General features: G+C 42.6%; 3 protein-coding genes across 4 annotated transcripts in view; all 3 read right to left on the reverse strand.

The window, feature by feature from the left end:
• Positions 1–457: 457 nt before the first annotated feature.
• pcsk1nl (proprotein convertase subtilisin/kexin type 1 inhibitor, like) lies at positions 458–4,376 on the reverse strand. The gene is made up of 5 exons (XM_086067314.1): positions 4,089–4,376; positions 3,383–3,575; positions 3,021–3,204; positions 1,632–1,727; positions 458–1,563 (listed from the first exon to the last, which is right to left on the reverse strand). Exons 1-5 carry the CDS (start codon positions 4,140–4,142, stop codon positions 1,245–1,247), a joined length of 846 nt encoding a protein of 281 aa, XP_085923440.1. The 5' UTR covers positions 4,143–4,376; the 3' UTR covers positions 458–1,244.
• Positions 4,377–5,668: 1,292 nt separating this feature from the next.
• LOC147178915 (synaptophysin-like) lies at positions 5,669–14,131 on the reverse strand. The gene is made up of 8 exons (XM_086067313.1): positions 14,030–14,131; positions 13,213–13,278; positions 12,883–13,007; positions 10,133–10,331; positions 9,620–9,811; positions 8,738–8,938; positions 8,347–8,406; positions 5,669–8,160 (listed from the first exon to the last, which is right to left on the reverse strand). The coding sequence occupies exons 1-7, from the start codon at positions 14,045–14,047 to the stop codon at positions 8,362–8,364; spliced, it is 846 nt and encodes a 281-aa protein (XP_085923439.1). The 5' UTR covers positions 14,048–14,131; the 3' UTR covers positions 5,669–8,160; positions 8,347–8,361.
• Positions 14,132–15,644: 1,513 nt separating this feature from the next.
• Positions 15,645–26,255, reverse strand: part of cacna1fb (calcium channel, voltage-dependent, L type, alpha 1F subunit) — a 38,481-nt gene continuing 27,870 nt past the window's right edge. For both annotated transcript variants that reach the window (XM_086067297.1, XM_086067295.1), the window contains exons 27-50: positions 26,103–26,155; positions 25,880–26,026; positions 25,608–25,809; positions 25,373–25,531; positions 25,108–25,218; positions 24,954–25,037; positions 24,731–24,859; positions 23,769–23,834; positions 23,455–23,546; positions 23,214–23,373; positions 22,666–22,793; positions 22,483–22,579; positions 22,262–22,364; positions 22,087–22,188; positions 20,867–20,997; positions 20,672–20,803; positions 20,329–20,600; positions 20,100–20,207; positions 19,654–19,772; positions 19,471–19,583; positions 18,447–18,666; positions 18,313–18,366; positions 18,134–18,234; positions 15,645–17,426 (exon numbers count right to left, since the gene is read on the reverse strand). In XM_086067297.1, the coding sequence (XP_085923423.1) occupies positions 17,163–17,426; positions 18,134–18,234; positions 18,313–18,366; positions 18,447–18,666; positions 19,471–19,583; positions 19,654–19,772; positions 20,100–20,207; positions 20,329–20,600; positions 20,672–20,803; positions 20,867–20,997; positions 22,087–22,188; positions 22,262–22,364; positions 22,483–22,579; positions 22,666–22,793; positions 23,214–23,373; positions 23,455–23,546; positions 23,769–23,834; positions 24,731–24,859; positions 24,954–25,037; positions 25,108–25,218; positions 25,373–25,531; positions 25,608–25,809; positions 25,880–26,026; positions 26,103–26,155 (3,147 nt within the window). In that variant the 3' untranslated portion in view covers positions 15,645–17,162. The remainder of the gene's footprint in view (positions 17,427–18,133; positions 18,235–18,312; positions 18,367–18,446; positions 18,667–19,470; positions 19,584–19,653; positions 19,773–20,099; positions 20,208–20,328; positions 20,601–20,671; positions 20,804–20,866; positions 20,998–22,086; positions 22,189–22,261; positions 22,365–22,482; positions 22,580–22,665; positions 22,794–23,213; positions 23,374–23,454; positions 23,547–23,768; positions 23,835–24,730; positions 24,860–24,953; positions 25,038–25,107; positions 25,219–25,372; positions 25,532–25,607; positions 25,810–25,879; positions 26,027–26,102; positions 26,156–26,255) is intronic.

The following is a 26,255-nucleotide window of genomic DNA, read 5'->3' on the forward strand; positions in this document are numbered from 1 at the left end:
ATAAAGAGTTCTTTGTCACATACTGTATTTACAAATTAGAATATTTATGTATGTATGATTAATAAAATATCCTGAAATGGATAAAGAAAGTAGTCAGTGGTATTTTTACAGATCTGTCCTCACACTTCCAGTGCATTTTTTACGAAATCAAATAACCTGTAAAGCCATTTATTTTTAAGGGTAATGTTGTAAGATAGGTTAGTTAAGTGTTTTGGATCACAGTTTGGATATATTTGGGGTAACTATACTATTTTTTATAAGCTATTATAAAATATTTTAGAGGAGAGTCCATTTTTTGTGATTTTTATTTTGTGGCGCATTGCCGCCTTTCCAGCACTGTCGCTCTGTGCGACCGTATATAAAATTACCCATGCCCAAAACTGCCACTATGTGCATTAGATTGGTCCCTGCATATAACAAGTGTTCACTGCATTTGTTGAGTGAAGTTGAAACCTGGTTAATGTTTTGAACTTTATTACTTTGGTTACACAGTGTGCCATGCAGGCACGTACACATGTGGTCACAAGACAAGCTGGAGTGCAAAAAACACAACTAGAAGGAACTAATCACAGAGCTTTGAAGGATGTTCTTGGTGGCGTCACTTGACCTTGACACCCCTGCTCCATAAAACAACACAAAAACCATGACAACGAGATGGGGCAGATGGGGCCAAGTGGTAAAGCTCTCAATATTATCCTGTCCTGTGGGGGGTGTAATTTTTTTTCCAGCTCTGATATTGTCAATGGCTAAAGATGGGTGGACAAATATCTGAGCATTTTTACCCCCTTCTGAATAAAGTCAGCAAAGGCCCAATTGGCAGATGTCTCTAAAGATGATGCCAAGCGAATATTCTGTGGTGTATCGTGTTTAAAGATTCATTTTTTATATTTTTATTGTCTAAGGCAGGGTATAGCCATACCGATAATTGGGTCCAGTTTGAGAATTTGTTCCTCCTTCTGTTCAGTCGGCAAAGGCCCACTTGTCAGATATCGCTGAAAAGGACCCTAAGCGATTATTCTATTATATAGGATGTGTTTCCCCCAGCTGGTCTTCATGTTTGAATCGGGGTACACACATACGATAATGAGGCCTTTTTTTTTTTCAAAGGATTTTCACTCAATTGTAATAAAAGTTAGCAATAACCCTGTGATGAAGACATTTTCTTGAATAAGCTTATGACTTTAAAGATGATTCTGCTCAACACAACACCAATTCCTTCCTTCTTCATTTCCTGTCTTTGCCTCCTACTTTCTCACGTAGTTGACAATCTGTTGAAGCAGCGCGTGGTTAAGGGCGGCTCGCCGGCGTCGGGTGCCATGTTGCCTCACGTTGGCATTTGCCCCCGTGTGAAGCTGCTGCCCTTCCTGTTCTTCCTCACCGAGCCTCTTCACCCGGAGCAGCGGTTCGTTGCCAGACGGTGGCAAGGCGTCATCACCGAGGGAACGGCGGCTTCTCCTGTGAGTGGTTCCTGCGGGATCTGTGACGGACAAATCCCGTCGTGCACGCCGGTTGGAAGGGGCATAGTCAGGGCTGATGATTGGCAGGATCCTAGCAAGTAAACGTCTAAGAAAGTGGGACACTGTGATGAGAGACTCAGATGGCTTTCATTTTACCCGCCAATTTGTGTTTACCTCACGTCGTCATCATGAATGTCATCATAGTCATCATCCCGGAATCGCTCAAGTCTTGCCTTTGCCAGCTGGGCTCCGCCTACCTGTGGCTCCACCCTGACAATCACACATCAGTATTAAAAAATATTGAAAATACTTTTCAGCGAGTCCAACAAGTCTGTAAAGACTCGTAAACTAGTCTGTAAAGACTCTTTAGAAACTGGGTAATCTGTAAAGACTTGTTAGAAAGTCCATCTAGTCTGTAAAGACTTCTGAAATATTCGGTAAAGACGATTCTGTAGAATATTTATAGATCAAATTAGACTTATAAAGACTGTTGCACAAGCTTCTTCCACAAACCCGTTCCTCAAGCCTGTAAAGATTCTTTAGCTAGTCTATAAATACAGTTCAACAAGTCTGTAAAGACTCTTTATAAAGTCTGTCTGGTTTGTAAAGATCCTTCAACAAATCTGTAGGGAATCTATGGAAAGTCGGACTGGTCTCGAAAGTCTGTTCCACATATCGGTAGACCAGGGTTCACCAATTCTGGTCCTCGAGGTCCGGAGTCCTGCAGGTTTTAGATGTTTCCGCCCACTAGCACACCTGATTCATGTATTCAGCTCATCAGCATGCCTGATAACGATCCTGATCTTTAGTATCAGGTGTGTTGGTAGGCGGAAACATCTAAAACCTGCAGGACTCCGGACCTTGAGGACCGGAATTGGTGAACCCTGCTGTAGACTCTTCAACAAGTCTATAGAGAGCCTTTAGAAAGTCCATCTCACTAGTTTGTAAAGACTCTCCAACAAGTGTGCAGTCTAAAGAGACACTAATCTGTACAGACTCAAACCAATCCCGTAAAGACTGTCGAGCAGGGGTGGCCAAGTTCAGTCCTGGAGAGACCTTATCCAGCCTGTTTTCCATGTTTCTCTCCACAAACACATCTGATTCATGATCAGGATCGTTATCTGGCTTCTGCAACGCTTGCTGATTAGCTGATCATTAGATTCAGCTGCGCTGAAGGAAGGAGACATGGAAAACAGGCTGGATAGGGGCTCTCGAGGACCGAACTTGGCCACCACTGCTGTAGAGTCTTCAGAATATCTGACGTAAAGATTTTAGAAATTCCAACTATAGTCTCTTAATCTAATCTGTAAAGACTCTTAGACTAGTCTTTATAAAGTGCTTTAGAAAGTCCAACTAGCCGGAAAAGACTCTTTATATAGAGTCTGTTTTTGGAATGTGGAAGGAAAGACCCACCCAGGAACAGGGAGAACATGCAAACTACAAATAGGAAGGCTTGAGCCCAGACGCTAACCCCAAACTCCAGAACTGTGTGGCAAATGTGCTTACCATAATGCCAAAATGCTGCCACTATTTGTATACAAGCTATTAAAAGTATCACATCACCTGTCTTGAAGGGCCTGAAGCAGCTGCGGGGTCATGGGGGTCCACCAGGGTGCGGGGGGCCTCCCCATGCTCAAACCACGGCCTTGGCCCCGGCCCTGGAAGTCCTCTTCTTCCAGCTGCACATCATCTGGGCCAACCAATCCCACAGCCTCGGCCTTGGCGAGGAGGCGAAGCAAAGTGGAGGCTGCGTGAAAGTGACAGACTTAAATGGATTGATCAACATCACATGAATATTCGTCATTGGTAATAGACCATTTCATAACGTTTGTTAACATAAGTGCCAGGATACTTCGGGGTGGCAGAATGCAAGTGAAGTTTGCTGACCTGAACTAAAAATGACATGGAGAAATGTTTCATCCAACCTGTCCGCAGCTCCTCCTCTTCCTGCTCCCGCCTCTGGCCCTTCTCCACCAATCGCTGAAGGGCTTGCTCCAAGGTGGGCCCATTCCAGCCATCTGACCGGTAGTAGGCCGGACGTGACATCATCTCATTGCGGTCGTCGTCGTAGGCCAACAGGTTCTGATGTCCGACTCCTCCACGAACTGCAAATGCATACTGACAAAGGCCACTTCCCATCAGCCAACACCAATGTCTGATATCGTGATCAATATAATAATAGTAATAATAATTTCCACAAAAATAAAAAGGACCTCACAGCGGCTTTGCTTCTCGTGCCCTAAAAATGGGCTTACCTACTACTAGTCTACTGTGCTCCCTGTAATTAATTAGATGCATTATTTGTCTTTTTTTTTTTTTTTAAACAAATCAAAACTCTTCTTGTGTTAACACTAAAATCATGTTTGTCTCACACACATGCACACTCAGCACCAGGAGACTGTAAGGCCTTGTTGCCGTGGGCTACTGCCTCTTGTCACTATGGTGACGAGGTGACGAGGAGCTGAAATGCAATAATCGTCAACATAGACACACAAACGCACACACTCATGCAGATGCACACAAACGCACACGCACACAGGTTCCACAAAATGGCAGTAAAAAAAAAACATTAATTTGAAGCAGGCAGTGGAGTATCACATTTGATCAGAGAGAAGACGCGATGGTGCCTACCTGAGCGATGTGGAGCAGTGCGGCGCCGAGCACTACGAGGCCAAGCGACGCCATTCTGACCACTGAACACGAACGAAAAGCCAACAACAAGGAGGTGGCTGGGGAGGGGGTGAGGAGAGAAAAGAGAGAGACTGGGCAAGGGATGACAGAGAGAGAGGTGGGGGTAAGTAATGAGAGCGAGTGGGATTAATGAGGGAGAGGATGGAGCTAGGAGAAGGAGATAGAAAAGGGGGATAATGATATGAGTGATGAGATAGGGAAAGGGAGAGGGGAGAGTCGAGAGGGATAGAGAGAGAGAGAGAGAGAGAGAGAGAGAGAGAGAGTACCTTTTTCAATACCTCAAAGACCTTCCCTGGGGATGACAACCTTCACTTAAGACTTGAGTCTTTATTTAGGAATAGATGACAACCTTATACCAAATCCAGTTTATTATTACTTTGAATCACTGAAGAGTCTCAAAGGGCTTCACAAGCCCAGAGTTGACAAATAATCGTGACATCCCCTGATCTAACCCCCCCCCAGAATGAGAACCTTCTCTGTGAATGAGTACATTGTCTAAAGACTTGAATCCTCTCTTGAGATAAGCATCTTCTCTCAGGATAAAAATCTTGACTTGGGACCGCAACCTCTCGAAACAAGAGCTTTCTCTCAAGACTAGACTGTTCTATGGGAAGTGAAACTTCCTTTTGGGAATGCAACTTTCTCTAGGTATCAGTACCTATTCTCAAGACTTAAACCTTCTCTCGGAACTAAAATTTTATTTTGGGACTAATAACTTGTTTTGGAATCAAAACCTCTGTGTGCACAAGTACCTCGTCTGAAGATTTGAATGTTCTCAGAATCAAAATCACTTGAGATGAGAAACATGCCTCGGGACTAGACTTTCACTTGTGACTACATTATCCTTTGGATGAGAACCGTCTCTGGGGACAAGACTATTTTCTCGGGACTAGAAACTAAAATTACAACTTGCTTTTGGAATAGTGCCTTCTCTCAAAATGAGAACATACAGCCCCAGAGGCTGTCGTACCATTTCTCTAGATTTAAACCTTCTCTTGGGACTGCTACCTTGTCTTGGGATGACAACCTTTTCTGGGCATTAGTATCTTCTTTTAAAACGAACCTTCTCTGGGGACTAGTACCTTCGGGACGAGAACCTACTCTGGGTTCTACTACCTTCTCTCAAGACTCGATCCTCCTTTCAGGGTGAGAACCTTCTTTGGGCACAAATACCTTCTTTCAAGACTTGAAGCCTCTCTCCGGAATAAGGCCTTATCTTGGGACTAGAACCTCCTCTCAGGATGATAGGATATAAGAGACCAAGACTTGCACCTATAATTAAAATCTTCTCGCAGGACAAAAACCTTTTCTTGGGATTGCAACCTTTTCTCAGAACAAGAACCTTTTCTCAAGACTTCAATCTTCTCTTGGGACTAGAGCCTTCTCTTAGGAATATAACCTTGAGATTATGACCGTGTCAGATGTGCTGGTTGGTGACACAAGTGAGACAATTACTTACCTTGGCAATACCATAAATTGAAGCATTTATTTATGGGTTTGCTCACAACCACGCCACACAATTGATTTTTCTTTGTTGTTTATTGAATCATTCCGGCGGATAAACACAGCAGGGGGAGCGGCATAGGAACAAATTATACGTACATCATCATCTTCACCATTGCCATCATCTTCATGGCGTCAACAAAGACGTACCGAGTCCGGAATTGCACGTCTATTTTGCCACCATATTGAATGTGGCGAAGCGGAATCGTGGGTGAATATGCCACAGTCGTGTGCAGTTTGGAGATTTAGCAAGTGTTTTACACTCAAAGTGTGAATGAACGTTGCATTTATTAACTTCTCTGGGGACTAGAACTTTCTCTGGGAACTAGAGTCTTTCCTGGGGAATAGTGCCTTCCTTTCAGACTAAAATTTTCTCTGAGGACTATGACTGTCTATTGGTATGAGAATGTGTCTTGGGACTAGTACCGTCTCTCATGGGTAGAAACTTCTCTGAGGAATAGAACCTTCCCTTAGGATGAGTACCTTCTCTCAGAATTAGAACCTTCTCTGGGGACTACAACCTCTCAAGAATAGAACCTTCATTGGTACTAGAAGTTTATCTAAAGAATATAACCTTTTCTCGGGGCTAGTATTAAATGTAGTATTCGTAGTAAATGTTCGCACAGGACTGAAACCTTCTGTTGGGATGAGAACCTCTCTTGCGACTAATACCATCACTAGAAATGAGAACCTTCACTGAGGACTAGAATTTGCTTTCACATCTAGTAACTTCTCTGGGGAATATTACTTCCTCTGGTCTAGACCTGGCACCAATTTTCTATAACAGTAAACATTGATAATACTCAGATTAAGAGTGACACATGTTGTCGTTATTGTTTTTTAAAACATCTGTGCCCAATTATCTTACTAATAATTAAAGAGAGGAAGTAGCTTTGAGCACTTTGTAGGTAGTGGCTCCCTGAAGTTCAGTACATTTACTTGTATCAGTTGATGGGGCAGATCTGCCACATCCAATATGGCAGACGCAAACATCTTACCGCAACGGGCAAACCAACACAATGAGACATATATGTAACAATGTCTATGGTTGTCTCTATCAGGAGTCACAAGTATAGAGCAACAGTAAGAGGAACAAAGAAAAGTGGAGCGAGCGATAGGTAACACACACACACATGTGCGCACGCACGTGTACGGGCCCTCCCATTGACATGATGCATTTCCTAGCATCCTTACTCTAACCCCAACCATAACCCATTTCAAACCTAAACTCTAAAACCAAGTCTTGACCCTCAAAGAGAGGTCTAAACTTTAAATAGCCCCACGAGGACAAGTGGGCCCCACAAGTCTGTAAAATCCCGGAATATGGGCCCCATAATGTAACAAATGTCAAAACATACACACACATGCACACACGCCAACACACTATCAGTTACTGTATAACACAAACATCCACAAAGATGGCTGCCGATTGGCTGAAGGGGCAAAAGTGAATGTCAGCAGAAATGTCGTTCCCAAGATTGATGGATTTATCCACTGTGGGAACTGTAGCTGTTTTTTGTTGCTGCTGTTTTTGTGTGGGGACGTAATGCTGGCTCGCTGATTAGCAGCCAAGAAGCTAACCTAGCCACTTAAGCTAGCTTCCCAACAATGTTGTTTGTCATTTCTGCTAAGTCACTAAAAACTACAAGGAAGCCATATTGGTTTCTGACTTTACTTAAGATGTTCGCTTGTTTTTAGGTTTGAAACCAGCTTTACTCTGGTTTAGGTGTGTTTACACACGGGATGCTCACTTAAGATCGACAAGGAGAAACAAATAGATGTGATATATAGGTATATTTAGGTATAGCTAACAAATATATATATATATGCATATATAGTCATATTTGCTGTTCAGCATGAATTTGCCCTGTCTTTAAGGACATTATTTGTTAAAACATTTTTGTGCGCAGGCCATAGCCATGTCTAATTTAAAAGTACGATTGTTTTGGCACCGTTTTCTGGCATCTAGATGCCAAGAAACGATGTTGAAGTGAGGGGAGAAGCTTCATTTAGTCAGCCCATTCCTTGTCCTTATAAACCTTTATGGGTGGGCAACAATTACGTGCACATTTTTTCATAGCGGAAGAACACTGTAAGTATATGCATTGGCAAGAAAAAAAAGTACGTGAACCCTTTGGAATGACCTGATTTCTGCATAAATTGGTCATGAAATGTGATTAGATCTTCATCTAAGTCACAACAATAAACAGTCTGCTTAAACTAATATCACACAGACAACAATGTGTGTTTTATGTTTTTATTGGACACCATGTATTGTATATGTGGTATTGTTTGTCTATTGTCAACATTTTGACCAATATGCAGATTTCCAGGTCATTCCAAATGTTTCACATACTTTCTGTTTGACCTTTGTTAGTTTGTCAGTTTTGATCTCATTTTTTTAAGTCTAAAGTCAAAATTAAAGCTCCAGAATCCACTCTCCCAATAAACGTTTCTGGTGTGTTGCATTGCGAGTAGGCTGGAGGCAGGCATTTGCTTCCGATGCTTCCTGTGAAGAGCAAAACACAACCAAGATGTGTGATTATTGTGAAAGAATGCTTGCTTGCGCAATGACCTACTACTGAGTCCACTTTTATTATTCGTTCTTACAGTGAAACCTTGACTTACGAGATTAATTTGCATCAAATCAACAAGTTCAAATGTTGTACACGTGTAATATTCCCTTATAACTCACCAACTTCTCATCGGCTCACATCTGATTGGAGAAAGAGGTGGGCGCCCCCTGCTCTGCGTCCTGCAAACGGAATCATGGAACATGAACAGAACGGAGCTCCACTCAATTATTAAGAAAGTCTTGTGTTCTACTTCATCTGCATGTTCTACAGAAGGTTATACTGGTGATCAAGGAGGTTCTGGATGTCCACTACAAAGTTGCAATGGTGTCTATTAAGAAAGTTCTGGTGTTTCTACATGTCAAATATTCTACAGAAGATTCTAGTGGTGATAATGAAGGTTCCATTGTCCACTACAAGGTTATGAATTAGGGCATTAAGAAGGTTTTAGAGGTTCTATGGGTCTTGATGTTTTACAGAAGTTTGTAGCAAGTTAACCAATATATTGCTCACCTGGTTGTAACCCTGCTGGTTGTACTCAGGCTGGTAGCCCTCCTGGTTACTTGCGTAGGGATCCTGCTCATAGGTGCCTGGCGCAGTGGGGGGTTTCTCCTGAGTGGGCGGAGCTCTCATGAAGGGGGCGATGATACCCGTCTCTTTGAAGACGAACCACAGGTTTCCCACCCACAGGACCAGATTGATGAACCCGAACGCCTGCATCCAGATGAGGGCAGCGGTCATTAGCAATTACTTGTTAGCTGTTGTTAGCAGTCACAAGTTGTGGTTGTTAGTGACCCTTGGCAGTTGTTAGAGGTTGTTAGCTAAAGTTAGCAGTTTTTAGCAGTCACTAGGGGTTGTTTGGTTGTTAGTGGCCATTAGTGGTCACTATTGACCTCTTAGCAGTCATTGGCAGTAACTTGTTGTCATTAGCTGGAGTTGTTAGAAGTCTTTAGTGGTCATTAACTCTTTTTAGCACTAGCTATCGTTCGTAGTTGTTAGTAGTCACTATCCAACTGTTAGCAGTGATTATAGCAGTTGCTAGTAGTTTTTGGCAGCCATTAATTGTTAACTAGTGCTTGCTAGCTTGTTTGCTGGTGTCAGCAGTTGTTATCGTCACTAGCAGTCTTAAGCAGTTATTAACTGTTGTAAGATGTTGTTAGCAGTATTGTTAGCAGTATTGTGATGTTGTTAGCTGTCGTTGGTAACTGTTAGACAGTTGTTATTAGTGTTATTAGCTGTCATTAGCAGTTGTTAGAGGTCACTTGTGGTCATTAGCTGTTGTTAGCAGTCCCTAGAGGTAACTAGAGCTATTTGCTGTCGTGAGCTGTCGTTAGCCATCATTGGTGGCTGTCAACCACAATTAGCTGTCATTAGTTGTTAGCAGTCGCTGCTCACCACAGATGTGTTGAGTCCAGACATAACGGGGTCATGGACTTCACGGCATTGGTTCTCCTCGGCGTCACAGGCGTTAATCAAAGTGATGATCTGGTCTGGGTCTGTTGCCATCTTGACGTCAGACAAACCTTTAGCCCATGCTGCCGAGCTCACCAGCCACATGAAGGCAAACACGGCACTCACGCCAAGGTCCTGCATGGCAGCACGAAAAACACACACGTACAAGCTCACAACATTACATCGCCTGCTTTCATGTTCAAAATATTTCTAGACCAGCTGAATTAAAACATTCACCCATGCCACAATCAGTCCTGTGTATTTCCACTAATCTTAGCATTAACATTAGTGCTAAGTTAGCATAAATGTTAGCCATAATGTTTGTATTTTTGTTATCACCAATGCTAGCATTAATATTAGCATTAAAGCATGAATGTTTGCATTGTTATGACTAATATTAGCATAAAAGCATAGGCCTACTGTAGCCTACAGTCAGTAACATGAATACACACTCACCACCAGTGGGCCCTTGTTGTTCTCCTTATACTTGTCGAAGAAGAAGATGTAGATGCAGAGTGCTGCCGTGGCGTACAGAAAGGCGAAGACGCCGATGGTGACAAAGAATTCCGCTGAGGAGGAATAGTCGCCTACCAGGTAGATAGTCTCCGGGTTGCCACCCTTACAGGTGGGGGCGTCAAAGTGCACGTAATGTAATCTGACACACACACAAACATTCAAAAAGACATTATTACTAGTATTTGTGTTAACGTTACCAATATATTAGAATTAACCTTAGCATCAACGTTAATTTTAATGTTAGCACTAATATTGGAATTAAAACTAGCACCAAGAATAAGAACTCATTGGAATTTCGGCTCATAAGACTTTACTGGCGGATAGTTTTAACTAAAACTTGCCAGCCAAATGGAGAAGTGCTTATGAAACAAAAAGGTAGAAGATGTATGTTTAAAAATAATGATAGTAGATTTTTTTTTTACTCTAATTTAAAGACGTTTTTGACCATAAAGGCAGAATTTTTCTAAAACCAAATACAAAATTTATCCAGTACTGCCCATCAGCACTAATATTAGCATTGATAGTCGTCAAACATTACAAACATGACAAAATTATAAGAAGAGAGTGGGCAGACTTTTTGGAAATAAATGACTCTCCAGACTTATCTTCATCTCTTCTCTGGGAAGCTGGGAAAGCGGTAATTAGAGGTAAAATTATATCATATTTATCTTATAAAAAGAAACAGGATCAACAATTTGAAAAAGACTGGAAGATAAAATTAAACAACTGACAGATGAATACGCAATAAACCCAAATAACCAAATATGGACTGACTTACAAAATACAAAAATACAATTAGACGATATGTTATCCAAAAAGACAGAGCTTATAATACAACAATTGAGATACAACAACTTTGAATATAATAACAAATCAGGTAAATTTCTTGCAAACCAACTTCAGAAAAAAATTGCAAAAATTGTGAACGCATACAATCACCAGAAGAAATTAATACAATTTTTAAATAAGTATTATCGCAACCTATACTCAGGAACTAACAAGCCTAACCCTGAGCATATTTAGTCATAATTATACCTATATATATATATATATATATATATATATATATATATATATATATATATATATATATATATATATATATATATATATATAGCTTAAATATACCTAATTTATCTACTGAATATAAAGATATGTTAGATGCGCCACTCACTATAAACAGGCTGTACAGTGCTCTAGATAGTATGCCTAATGGAAGAGCACCTGGCCCGGATGGTTATCCGGCTATATTTTTTAAGCACTTTTGGTTAATGCTTGCTGCGCTATTCTTAAGAGTAGTAACATAAATTAACACATGAATACAGCTGCAATTAAACTTTTATTAAAGCAATAAAAAGACCCCACCCATCCATCAAGTTACCGTCCGATTTCACAAATTAACACTGATATTAAAATTATCGCTAAGGCCTTTGTATCTAGACTAGAAACAGTAATCTCGACAATCATTCATAGCGACCAAACAGGCTTTATTAAAGGTCGTCACTCTACTAATAATATTAGGAGGCTCTTTAACCTTATTAGCATGTCACAGCGGCATGATAAAAATTATATTATTATATCGTTGGATGCAGAAAAAGCCTTATACAAAGTTAACTGGTCCTTCCTCTTTGCGGTTTTAAATCAATTTGACTTTGGGAAGTCGGTGCTGGATTTCATTTTTCTTTCTTTTCTTTGATCTTTCCCCGGGTCTCCTGACAACTTCACGACTCTAGCAGGATTCTGAAGTATTCGGTTTAGGTGAGCGGTATGGGATTTTTAATAGGTTTTAGGTGAATTAATGAGCACACACTCACACGCACGCATACATGCACACACACACCCGCACACGCACTTACTGACGCACATTGAAAAAAAAAAGAAAAAGGAAAAAAAGAGAGAGCAATGATGATGACATGTCGAATCGGTAAGATTACCGAATGAACAATACTGAGCCTCTCTCAAGAGAAAAAAAAACACAAAAAAAACAACAACAAAAAAAACTAATGTTAACTACTTCTTATATTAGCATTAATATTAGCACGCATATTAGCATTAACATAAGCACTAATATTGGCACTTAAGTTTTCACTGGTGCACTAATTTTACCACTAATAATATAAATAAACATCAATATCAGTATTAGCATTACATTAAGCATTAAAGCATTAAGCATTAATGTATTAATAAATGGACTGCTTTTTATCTAGCGCTTTAACTACACCATATGGTCCCCAAGGCACTTTACAATTGAAGCCTCACATTAACTCATTCACCAGTGGTCAGCTGCTACGACATGGTCACCAGGGGTAAGGATCGAACCCACAACCTCGCGAATTGGAGACGACCACTTTACCACTGAGCCATCATCGTTATCACTAGCCATAGCATTGACCTTAGCACAAACATTAGCATTAACTGTTATCATCTTAACCCTCTAGTTTCGTTGCGGCTCAAAGTGACCTGTTTGTAACCTAGAAAAAAAAATCTGCGGGATTGTTTTTTTTCTCTTAAAAATAAATATAAATAACTTAAAAAATTATATTTAGGTTGTGTTTTTATATTCTTGGGACAAATTAAAATGAAGTGACTCACATTGACCCATGAACATTGTTAGTAATAAACAAACACAATTTGAAGGTTCACATCAAGATTAGCATAGCGTCACGTGTACTCAAGGTGCAGTTCCTGACCTGAAAGGATATTCGAATTCCACCTCGATGCTCAAGTCACTGTCCGTGCGGTTCTTGCACTCCACGGACATGCGTAGCATTCCCGAGTAGCTTCCGCATGTGGAGAAAGCCAAGATGGAGAAGAACTGGGGAGTCAATTCTCATTTGTTACAAAGTGTGAACTCATCTCATACAGCAATCGTCTGCGTGTGTGTGTGTGTGCGTGTGTGTGCGTACGTGTGTGTGTGTGTGTGTGTGTGTGTGTGTGTGTGTGTGTGTGTGTGTGTGTGTGTGTGTGTGTGTGTGTGTGTGTGTGTGTGTGTGTGTGTGTGTGTGTGTGAATTAACTGACCCACTGTAGGATCTTGATAAAGCCCAGTGGAACCTTCAGCACCCTGAATTGACCCTGGGTCACCAGCTAGGGGAGACATCAGTCATTTGTTATTCCCTGATAACCTCATAACGTGCTAAAAATATTACTTTGGCGCCATTTTATGACATGTTGGTGCCAAAAAGCTATGTTGAAGTGAGTTAAGGAGCTTTATTTCGATTTTAGACTAAAAACCACACACATCTACTTCACTTTTGATAGAGGGTGAGCTAAAGCATTCAATTGTTTATTATTATCATTATTATTAATTTTATTGTTATAACATTATGATATCCTTTTAATATATAATATATATATATATATAATATAATTATTGTCATCCACTAACAGATTCAGGATCAGCTTGTTTGCGCCTCACTCGTTAACTTGAGGACACGGCCGTGTGACGTCATCACGAGAGGTGAACATCACGTGACACAAACCAAAGAAGAAGGAGGGGCGGGGTTGCTTTTTCCTCATCAGCATCAGCATCCTCCTCTGCCATTTTACACATTTCCTCAGGCACACATACGCGAAGGACCGGATGACGTCACGTCATGTGTCTTACACGCAGACTGTACGCTTCATAACCCAGCTCGTCTTCTATGTCCTAATGTGCGCCGTTAACGTTTTCGCGCGCGCTCGTCTTCGTGGACGCGCGGTGCAGGCTTCATCATGCACGCGCAAAAACGCGCGGTTGGACGTCGAGCGCGAGCGTGCTAACAAAACAAAAAAAATCGAATATTTTTTTCGGGGTCGAGGAATGTGGAGAATTTTTTTTGTTATTGTTGTTTTTTACCTGATTGACGACGTCCATGATGCTGGATGTGTACGAGCGCGACACCAGATGGACCAGACAGGAAGGGGAGGATGCTGGAAGGAGGGGGCTGGAGGAGACACGGTCGGGAGGGGCTGACGTGTTTCCTGTGCGCTCATCTTATTTTATTATCATACAATATTAATATTTTACACGTGACATAAATAAATATGCAGCATTCCAGAATTTAAGACCATGAAGGTGCCAGCATTTTTTGTAATCATTTTTTTTAAACAGACTTTAATTATATTTTGTTGTTGGTGGTGTTGTTTTCAAGAAAAAACAGGTAAAAATAAGTAGTAGTAATAATAATTAAGAGTATCCAGGTGACTTAATGACACGTCTGTGTCATCATTTCATCAAGGATCAGCAATGCAGACAATTGTATAGCCTACAGCATTTGCCTTGTTGAAACTGGCTGTTTTCTTAGGTGCAGATGTGCCTCATGCACAAATGTCGCAGAGCTTGCTGCACAGTTGGGCTGTCTTCTCAGTTCTTATTCTTATTGTGTAGCGGAGAGGCACATGACATGGCCAAAGGCAAGTATTCCCCAACCCCACAAATTTAGCACATTATTATTATTATTACATACAAGCTAATGCTGCTAAACTATTTTAATGCCGCAGCTCTGTTTACCGTTTGACTCTGACACGATCACCCCTGTTAATGGTAAAATGTAACATGATTATCGTGTGTGCTTTGGTACTCAACAGCCAGAATAGATGCACACAATAAATGTTCCTGTTATTAGGTCATCATTCTTCCTCTGGGTGTATGCTGGCATTACACACAAAAAGCATACACATTAAATATGCAAAAAAAAAAAGAAAAGAAGGGAAAATACACTGATTTTATTTGACAAGTGTGACCTTAACATTCTGATTTGGCAACCTCCCAGTGCATGCTGGGAAGGCAAGTCATGTCACAGTCACACATGTCTGCTGTATTTAATATATATGGACAGCAGGGGGCAGAGTAGAGCCATTTGTAATGGCCAACTCGGTTTCAGCAGGGTAACAAGATGGCGTCTGTATGTCATGTGACCAGCAGTTGACCAATCGCAGCGTGACCAATCTCAGCGTGACCAATCACAGCATGACCAATCACAGCGTGTTTGGTTAACTGCTGGTCACATGACATGTGGACGCCATCTTGTTACCCTGCTGAAACCAACTTGGTTCTTGTTAGGTTTCAGCAGGGTAACAAGATGGCGTCCATATGTCATGTGACCAGAAGTTGACCAATCACAGTGTGACTGGACTGCTTGTCACATGACATGTGGACGCCATCTTGTTACCCTGCTGAAACCAAGTTGGCCAAACTCTCTCTATATATGGCTCTGATTTGTAAACGTCTATGCTAGCATGTTAGCATAGTGCTATAGGGTTGGGCGATATGTTAAAAACTAAATGTTTTTATTTCTTCCTGAGATTTCCTTGAAAACTTCTACAGAAATGTTCGCAGCCATGTTGTCAGTGCAGTTTAGTGTACAGTAATGAATTTTTTTTTTGTAAAAATCAATCAATCACCCTAATACGACATATTCACCTGTGTGTTTATGTCATGTGCGATGAAGTCTTGAGCAATTCAACACACATTTGTTTGCAATTTCTTTTATTTGAGGTACGCACGGTTGACTTCGTCACGTGACTGAAATTTGGAGGGAATTCCGTGAGAGAGCCCTTCGGTCGACGGTCAGGAAGAACACAAGAAGACACGAGGACTGCTGATGGTCAGCATCAATACAAAAAAACAAAAAACATCTTGACAACAAAAATGAGACCAAAAACAAGAATCCACCTTCCAGTATATCCAAAAAACAATATAAAATTCAATCTCTCTCCTCACGGGGGCGCGAGACAGGCGACGGTCGCTTCCACTTGTGGCCACATCTTAACGAGAAGTAACTCATCGACCGGATGCAGCTACAGCTGGATATAGCTCGCTAGAAAAGTACAAAAATGTTCTTTTGTTGGCATGTACTCCAAGTGAATCCAGTTAGCACAGCTTTTACTCTTAGTCCTGAACCTTTGATTACCCAAGTCTGCTTCACTTCTTTCCATTAGTTATGCCTGATTAGCATCCACTGGTTAATCATGTTTGATTTTTTATTTTTTTTTAACAATTAGTCAAGTCTGATGGGCTTACTTCGATTAGACATGCCTGATTGAACAATTTTGCTATTAGTGCTGCCTGATCAACTTTTGATGAGTGTCCTGCATAACTTTTTTTGTCTCTCCATTAGTCATGTCTGATGTACTTCCTTCAGTTAATCATGTCTGTTCAACTTCTTTCAATTAGTCATGTATGGATAACTTTTTTTTCAATTTGTAATGCCCGATCAACTTATCTCTATCATTCATGACTGACCAAGTTATTTTGATTAATCATGTCTGCCCATCTTACTTCAATTATCTGTTTCTCTGATTCGTCAAGAAGAGACGCGAAAGCGACGAGTGGAACGTGAAAAAGTAGAAAAGTTTTCTTTTGTTGGTATGTACTCTACAAGTGAATCCTTGCGTTAGCAAATATCTAACGGTTAGCACCCCACCATAAAAGTCATTGTTGACACCTTGAGTCCTTTGCACAACATTGCGGCTCAGTTGACGCTCGTATTTCTAGCCGACTTCCGGCTCTAAATCCAGTTGGTTATCTCCTGTGTTAGCAGTTAGCATTGAGCTTGTGCTCAGGCTAATTCTCATGTGACGGCATCATGACATCCAAGACAGACAACAATATTTGTGTTGAGCTAGGTGGAACTAAATAACAAGAGTGTTTTGTTTGTTGGGAGAGTTGAAAATGTCCAAACCATTAAAAGGAAGTGAAATAAGTTTTTTCTTCTTTTATCTGTACCGCTAGCATGCTATGCAGCTGGCTAGACAATGCTAACAGATAGCACCCAACACCCAACTGAAGGTTTTTCTTCTGCAGTTGTTTGTAAACACCTGAAGGTTCGTCCTCGCCGCCTACTGGACATGACGTGCAACTGCATGCCACGCATATGAGCGTTGCGGCCACCTTCCTCTGCTGCTTCCTTCAATGAGTTTTGACTCCGTGCCGGGCTTTGCCGATGGCCCACCTCCCCGGTCTCTGATTGGCCGTGAGCATCTGTCCATCAAAAGGACGTCACGCAGCTCATCTCGTCGGCCAGCTCTTCTTCCTCTCGGCCCGTCCTGATTGGCTCCTCGTCGCTGTAGAGCGCGGTGGGATCTGCGCTGGCGGTGTTGAGGAAGTCGTGGCTCGTGGACCCCAGCAGGTCGCTGGCGGCCGATTCCATCTCGTCCACGGTCATGTGACATGCATCTGCGATTTCGCGCTTTGCAAACGCCACAAATTTGGGATCACGTGCATAAAGGCCGAGACCTTCAGAGATGAGAACCTGCGAGAAAAAAATCAGCAACAGCTTTGACATCCCAGTAATAGTAAGGTGTGATCATTGATCAACTTCTATTGATTAGTAATGCATGCACAGCTTAAGTCATGCCTGAATACCTTTTTTTCAATTCGTTATGTCTGATTGAACTCCTTTGATTACTTGTAGTCATTTCTGGTTGTTGCATTTCGATTAGTCATGCCTGATAACTCGTTTTGCTGCATGTCAGTACATCTTCTACAGAATAGTCATTAACGTCTTTCGATTAGTCACGTCTGATGGACTTCCTTCAATTAGACATGCTTGATTAACTTCTTCTTCTTCAATTAGTCTCACCTGATCCTTATCAATTTATTTTGACAGTCATGTCGGTACAACTTCCACAGATTAGTCATGTCTGATTAACTTCTTTTGATTAGTCATGCATGATGGACGTCCTTCAATTAGTCATGTCTGGTCAACTTCCAAAATTTTTATTTTAGTAATGGCTAATCTTATTTTGTTAGCCATGTTTGTGCAACTCTGATTATTCATTCTTAAATCAAAAATTTCAAATGGGTTTATTGGATTTTTTTCAATTTGTCATGCCTGATCAACTTTTTTCGATTTCTCATGCCTGATCGACCTATTTCGATGAATCCCTTCTGTCTTCTGATTAGTTGTGTCTGATGGGCTTTTTTCAACTAATCATGTCTGATGGCTTTTGGTCTCACCGCCTCCACCAGGCTGTCGGCCGAGCCTCGTTTCTCGCCAAACGGAGCGCCGAGCTGAGAAGGAACTCTGAGGGTGGTGTAGGCCCTGTAAGGAGGCGGGGCTGCGGAACACAAGTGACGGCTCAAATGGCGATTGATTCAAATGATGGTCTCATTTTGTTTCGGACGTCTCGGCTCACCTCCCGGGCTGCCGTACCAGGCGGGACTCGGCGCCGCACCCGTCACGTTGACACCTGCCGGCGGAAACGCAACAGCTGATGAACGACGGGTAACCGGCGGTTAGTTGGCGCTGAACGGACCCAACGTGGCTCACCTCTTCCCACTCCTGTCAGCTTGTCCTCCCGGCCTCCGCCTGTTCCTCCTCTTCGTCCTCCTTCTCCTCCACGCCCCCACGCCGGGCTGCCCTCCTCCTCCACCAGGATGAGAGGGGCGTACAGGAGGCGACCGCGGCGTGGACACGGATTGGCCCACGACGTGGACGACGACGCAGACACGGGACCGGACGACGGAGGACAATCGTAACTGCTGTACGTCTGCAGGAGAACGGAACTGTTTGTGTGAAAGTGTGCGTATTTTTGCACATGTGCATTAGTGTGTATTTGTGTGTGTGTGTGTGTGTGTGTGGTCTTGTTTTTATTACATAGTGAGGACAACATTTTGGGATTTCACAGAGTTGTGGGGCCCACCCGTCCATTATACTGGGCCCCACAAGTTTAGACCTCTTTTTGAGGGTCAAGACTTGGTTTTTGAGTTTACGTTTGAATTGGGTTATGACTGAGGTTAGGGTAAGGAATAGGGGTAGGCAATCATTTTTGATGGTTGGGGTTTGGGGAAGGGGCTAGGAAATGCATTATGTCAATGAAATGGCCCCACAATGTGTGTCTTTGTCTTTGTCTTTGCTACATTGTGGGGCCCATACGCGCGTGTTTTTTCCTGGTTTAACTATCATTGTAGGGACCGACTTGTGGGGACAAAACAAACCTGTGTGTGTTCTTGTTTTGTTTTTTACATAGTGGGGCCAACATTTCGGCAATCATTTTTGATGGTTGGGGTTAGGGGAAGAGGCTAGGAAATGCATTAGGTCAATGAGATGGTCCCACAAAGATAGTAAAACAAACCTGTATGTGTGTGTTTTTTGTTTTGTTTTTGTTACATAGTATGAATAGTTGAATTGGGTTATGGTAGAGGTTAGGGTAAGGAGATAGAAAATGTATTATGTCAATGGAATGTCCCCACTAAGATAGTGAGACAAACATGTTAGTGTTCGTGAGCATGTACGTACAGTTTGTATGAGTGTGTTTCTGTGTGAGCGTGTTGTCCTGACAGTGCGTGTGTACCTGAGTGCGGGTGCGGAGTGGAGGAGAATTGGGGTGGTAGGTTCCGGGCATGGGCAAGTCATCACTGCTGCCCTGACCCCTCAGACACTGGATGTTGAACGACGGCTTTCGACCTGGCGGCCAAATCAGCCGTCAGCCATCTTTGATGATGTCACACAGACGTTGGGATTGGTTGCAGCTCACCTGTGGGCGTGGCCGGAAGAAGACGCCTGCGTGTTGTCCTCCTACCCTCGCTGTAGCCGTTGTCATAGTGACTGTAGGGGGCGTGGCCGTCATGGTGCAGAGGATCATCAGGGTAATATCTAGACATACATACGTAGTAAATGTAGTGTTAGGTGTGATTTTGTTTTTGCTCCATTATGGTATTTCTCCGTATTTCTGGTTTAACTATCATTGTGGGGACCGACATGTACTTGTGGGGACATGTTGGTGGGCACCACAAGTTCAGACCTCTTTATGAGGGTCAAGACTTGGTTTTAGAGTTAAGTTTTGAATTTAATTTAAGTTGGGGTTAGGATAAGGGTTAGGTTTAGACAATCAATTGTGATGGTTAAGGTTAAAGTTACGGGCTAGGAAATGCATTATGTCCCCACTAAGATAGTATGACAAATGTGTGTGTGTGTGTTAACCTTTCTGTGGACGTAATGCTTTCTGCGTCATCTTCTCTTGTGTAGTAACGTGACTCTCTCGACATGTCCATGTCTCCATTCCTCCAATGTCTGTCCCTCAAGTCCCTCCTGTCAATCAAAGCACTTTTCCATATTTATTTATAGTTTTCAGCCTCCCTCCATGTTTGTAGTTTATAAGCATAAGACCCATTTTTGTCGTTTAACATGACTTGCATTCGTAGTCTCCTACCTTCCATGTTTGTAATGTGACGGCCTCTTGTGGGCGTGGTCTAGAAGGCCATTCCTGACCGAAGGCCGGCGGTGGTGATGATTGAGAGATGACCTCAGACTGTCTCGCCGGGAGATGCGAGCGTCGTAATCGCCGCCGTTAGACATTTTGCCGAGGGAACCGACCCGATGGATCAGACCGCCGTTCACCACGCCGCCGTCTTCCATGACTCCCCCTGGACCGGCAGGAACGACGGACCCTCGCCGGTTTTTGTGTGGTCCCATCGTTTCCATCTGCACAGGTGTGAAGAAAGTGACCGTGTGCACGTAAGTGTGTGTGTGTGACATCACAGAAGAAGGTCCACCTCTTCCTCGTCCCTCATGGCCTCCTCATCCTCTTCTTCTTCCTCCTCCTCTTCCTCCTCCAGGTCTTCATTGAGGGCCAGACGCATCTCCGGACCGAGATCCTGCAGGGTCTTCAGACCCGCTTTACACAGCTGCAAACGCACACACGTCAATAAGCGCCCGCTGTATGATTGACGAGCGCATGATTGTCAGACCTGTATAGCTGACGGGTTGGTGGCGTCGGTCTCCACACTCAGACCCCCTCGCTCCTTCCTCTTCCGGAACTTGCGGAAGTAATCTTGGATCAGGAAGGTGGCGTAGAACTTCCCAACTGTCACTTCCTCCTCTGAAGCAGGAAAACACCAAAGAGAGGTCTGAGGGTAATGGTCTATGGTTTCGCATTTGCCTTCTGACTTTTAGAAAGTCAACCATAACTCATTCAAACCCCAAAACGTGTAAATACGTTTTTTTATATTTTGTCCTTCACTCCCCAAAACATATTAATACGTTTTTAATGTTATTTTCATGCAAGAGCATACAGAAGGCTTTGTTGCAGCTTCTGACGTGTGTGGAGGTGGCTTAAAGTAATGGCAGTTATTACAAAAAACAGCTAGTCGGTGGCAGCAGAGTATAAGAGATCAGCCAGGGCCATGTACGTTGTATAGTAAAGTTTTTTCACTCAGAGTAAGTCAAGTAAATTTTACAAGGACAGTTTTGAGTACATTATACCAGTTGATTAAAAAAAAAACTAACCCAAACTCATGACCTTCAGCTTGGGAGACGGACTCTCTACCACCTAAACCTTGCCACTCTTGCTGTTTTCCACTGTGCTGCATTGCTGGTGTGTCCAAAATAAGACAAAAAACTGGTGTCTTGGAGGTACAGGGATTCCGCCTGACATCATCAATATATTAACACACAGTAGAAGCGGCATGTCTCAGGTGGTAGAGTGGCTGTTTCCCAACCTGAGGGTTGTGGGCGTGTTCCTCAAAAAATCTTTTTAAAATAAACTGGTAAAATGTACTCAAATCTTTCCTTGTAAAATGTACTTAGAATTTCTGAGTGAAAAAAGTTTACTAGGTTTTTTAAGTAAGTAAATACTTCTTTTTTTTTTTACATTGTAGCAACAATTTTTGTCAGTGTTTTCACCAGGAATGTGAATTCTAATGATAATTGCTGCAAAACAGAAACAGATAGAAATATACTTTTTTTCCTGATGAAAGAAGAGACTCTATTCTTTCTTTTGGAATGTTCCATGTTTTTATAGAAATAGAACAGAATATTCTGTGGGCCTTGCAAAATCAGTCAAAATCCAGTAAAACAGCCGGGAGCAAAGGGGGTTGCTTCAGTGAAAATGGCTGGGAGTGAATGAGTTAAGCAGCTAGGCTAACTAGCATGCTAAGACTAGTGCTAGTGCTAATGATAACGTTTGTACCTTCATGCGGTGGAATGACTTCATCCAGGAGTTTTGGTTTCATTCTCTTCCAGATCTTCTTAATGATCTCCCTAAGCTCTTCGTTTTCCTGATCTGGGTTGCCTAGCAACAGCACAAACGGAGCTCATCAACAGGCGGCCGTGTCGACCGCAACGTCTGCTTCCCGCGGTCGTACCTTCGGTCTTGATCTTCAGTGCCGTGCGGACCAGCGCAAAGAGGGTGGCGTTGAAGGTCACCATGCCGTCTGCGTTCAGAGGCATGTTCATAGCCACCAGACGCTACCGAACAGCAACATCGACGCAGGCAGGAAAGGTTCATTAATACAAGCAGGAAGTAAGGCCTTGGATGTTCTACTTTATATTATATGAAAGTTACACGTATTTCAGCTTTAATTACCTTACAGGCGACTCTGTGAGGACACAGTTTTCCAAAGCCAAGAGGCGGTTGTATCCTCCGAAGTAGAGCCACAACATCCAAATGTTTAATGCGACCCCTAGCAGACGTTAACACAGAAATGGACAAGCAACAATTTTGCTTTGATACTGTCATGAAGATGTTTACACCTCCTAGTGGTCATACTTGGCCTCTGGATCGTATTCTGACCAGATCCTCTTGAACTCATCCAGGTGATGCGGACCCAAGATGGACCAGTCGCGAGTTAGGTAGTCAAAGTTGTCCATGATGACAGCCACAAACAAGTTGATGATCTGCGTACATATGTGTAATAAAGGAGCATCTACTAATGTAATAAAATAAACAAAGCAGTGGTGAGTTAGGTAAAATTATGTCAATTATCGTGTAATAACATAGTAATAACTTGCTTAACTAAGTAGTGATGCCTTTATGTGTAGTGGTGTGTTTGTGTGTGTGCCGTATAACTATCCCATATGTACTGATGTAATAATATAATAATCACAAAGTAATGGTGACTTATGTAATCAAGTTGCATCTACTGGTGTAATAACATAGTAATAACATAGTTATTACAACTGTGATTATTTACAGTATTAGTGATGTGTGAAAAAAAATTATTTACATGTGTAATAACATAGTAAAAGCCTTTGTAAAAAAAAAAAATACTGACGTCTTAGAGTGTAGTGGTGTGTGTGTGTAATGTGTGCACGCACCAGGAAGGCGCACAACATGAAGAAGCTGATGAAGTAAACGATTGCAAAGTTACTCCCGCAGCTGAACTCTTCTCCCGGCTCGCAGTCGGACTCAGGATCGCAGCGTTTCCCAGGAAGACTGGCCAGCATGATCTCCTGCCATGCCTCGCCTGTTGCACACCTGCAACACACACACACACACACACACTCAAAGTCATGTACAGTCAAGAGGCTGAATAAGAAGTGCTGATAAACACCCAACCTGAAGAGGAGGAGGACGGCCTGAGGAAATGTCTGGAAGTTGTTGTTCCTGTTGATCTGTGTGTAATCCTGCATGGCAATCTTCCCAAATGTCTGGTGAAGACACAGGAGTACATGTCACAAGACATGTTTTATTTCCTCCATTACGTTGTACAGTCAACTCTTGGCCATTTGTGAATCACCATTTGGGATTTATTTTTCTGGAGAGCATAACAAAAACTATTCGTGCTAAGCCACATACATTTGTGCTCGTCTTGTACTGTCCTAAGGCACCATGTTAGCAGAGAAGTAGCTCGCATTGGCCAGTGATCTCACCTGCATGCCGATGACGGCGTAGATGAAGAAAATCATGGCAATGAGCAAGGCAACGTACGGCAGCGCCTGCGAAGACACAAACACCAGTTATTGAACCACATCTACTGGTGTAAGAGCCTAGCTAAGAAGGTTGATTTGGGTTTTAAAAAGTGCTGTCGTTTCTAAAAGTGTAATAACACAGTAACAACCTTATTAACTAGATAGATGTGACTTTTGAAAAAAGTAGCATCTAAAGGTATATATAATACCATAGTAATGGTCTATCTAGTTAGTTGGTGTTGACATGGGTCTGTGCTAGTGTACAAAATAGTATAATATAGTAATAAGCCATGTAACACCTTGTGGTGACTTGCGTTTACAAGATAGCATTTAATGGTAAATTGACTAAATTGATATAGCGCTTTCATGCAATAATGTAATAATAACCTGTTACGCAAAGTAGTGGTGTTTGGTAATTCAATTGTAATGGCAAGTGAATTCCTGCAATAAGTCATGTGACAAAGTAGTAGTGACTTATGTAAAAAAAAAAAAAAAGAAGAAGCATTATTCACTAGTGTAATAACTAATAATAAGTGGTGGTGACTTACGTTCTGGTACAGTAATACATTTCCAAGCGTTGTAAGTAGTGGCTAATTTGGGTTAAAAACCTTTTTTTTTAATCTATTGGTGTAATAATATCACAATAAGCCATGTAACTAAATAGCAGTGACTGGTGTTTAATAAGTAGCACATACAGGTGTAATAACATAGTAATAACATGTTAAGTGGTGGAGAATTGTAAATAGTCATATCCACAAGTGTAATAACAAGTAATATTGTGTTAAAATGAGTAATGGTCAAAGTCCTGTCTACTGGTGTAATAACATAGTACTAAACTGTTCAACTAAATGGGGGTCAGTTGTGTAAACAACCATATCCAATAGTGTAACGACACAGTAATATGCCTGTAATAACAATCAGACCTGCAGTGACTTGATGAAGGTCCACAGCAAGGTGCGGATCCCCTCCCCTTTGCTTAGCAGCTTGACCAATCGCATCACTCGGAAGAGGCGGAAGAAGGTGATGGACACTCGAGAGCTATCCTCGCCGCTCTGATATGTGCACACACACACACACAAACACACACAGGTGAGTGACAGTCGACTATCTGTGCAAATGCATACTTGTGTTTGTCTGTTTACATACGCTAAACTCCGTCACGACGATGTCCACCACGCTGCCAACCACGATGAGAGCGTCGAAGGAATTCCACGCATCCACAAAGTAATGCTGCACACGCACACATACGCAGGTGAGTGCTGTTACCATGGAAACACTTCCTGCGGAAAACTCATCTCACCCTGAGTCTGAGGGCTAACAGCTTGAGCAGCATCTCCACAGTGAAGAGTCCAGTGAAGACCATATTGAGGATGTCCATGATGTGGCTGAAGTTCTTGGACTGCTCGTAATGCTACGCACAACAAAAACACACTTGGACCACCTCCTTTGACTCCACCTTCCCTCAGTTTACCTGCACCGCCCCCCTTCTGTCCCGCCTTCAGCTCCACCCCCGGGATCACCCACTTCAACCCCACCTACCCTGCGCTCCACCCTCAGGTGTTTACCTGGACGGCGAGCGTGACGGTGTTGAGCAGGATGAGCACAAACATGACGTACTCGAAGGCCGTGGAGTTGATGATGGACCAGAACTTGTACTGGACCGGGTTCTTGGGGATGTAGAGCTTCAGGGGCTGAGCTTTCAGAGCGTACTCGACGCATTGACGCTGTGGGACGACACGCGACATCAGCGGAGGAATTTTTGTTGGGGTTGGGTGGGGGCGGGGGTGGGGCTTGGGTCACCTGGTTCTTATCCAGTTCACAGTTTTTGTACTCCTGCTCGCCCTGCTCCCTGAACGTGATGATGACGAAACCCACGAAGATGTTCATCATGAAGAAGGCGATGATGATGATGTAGACGATGAAGAAGATGGAAATTTCCACACGGTAGTTGTAGATGGGACCCGAGTTCTCCCCGTTGGCGTCGATGGCCTTGTACAGCAGGCTGGGGGGTGGGCGGAGGGTTTGAACGAATCAAAACACGCGCGCACGCACACACGTGATGACCAACTCACGCGGGCCAGCCCTCAAATGTGGACACGGTGAAGAGCGCCATCATTCCCATCAGCACGTTGTCAAAATTGAAGTCACTGTTGTGCCAAATTCTCTCTCGCACCATCGGATGGTTCACGTCTCCATCTTTGTACACCACAAACGTGCCTCTGCGTGCACACAAACACACACGTAAATATGATGTCATCGTGGTTTAAAAAAAAAAGATGTGAAAGTTTGACATACTTGCACTGTTCGGGAGTGTGTTTGGCCTCATCGGTACAACGATAGAATTTACCCTGATGACACAACAGAATTTTTGACCATTAGGAAATGTGTTCAGGGGGTCCATTTCACAAAGCAGGTTCAACAAACACTGAGGCTAACCCTGAACAGCGA

Source organism: Leptonotus elevatus, chromosome 2 (assembly GCF_054856555.1).
Source record: "Leptonotus elevatus isolate MCC_2025b chromosome 2, RoL_Lele_1.0, whole genome shotgun sequence".
Taxonomy (NCBI): Eukaryota; Metazoa; Chordata; class Actinopteri; order Syngnathiformes; family Syngnathidae; genus Leptonotus; species Leptonotus elevatus.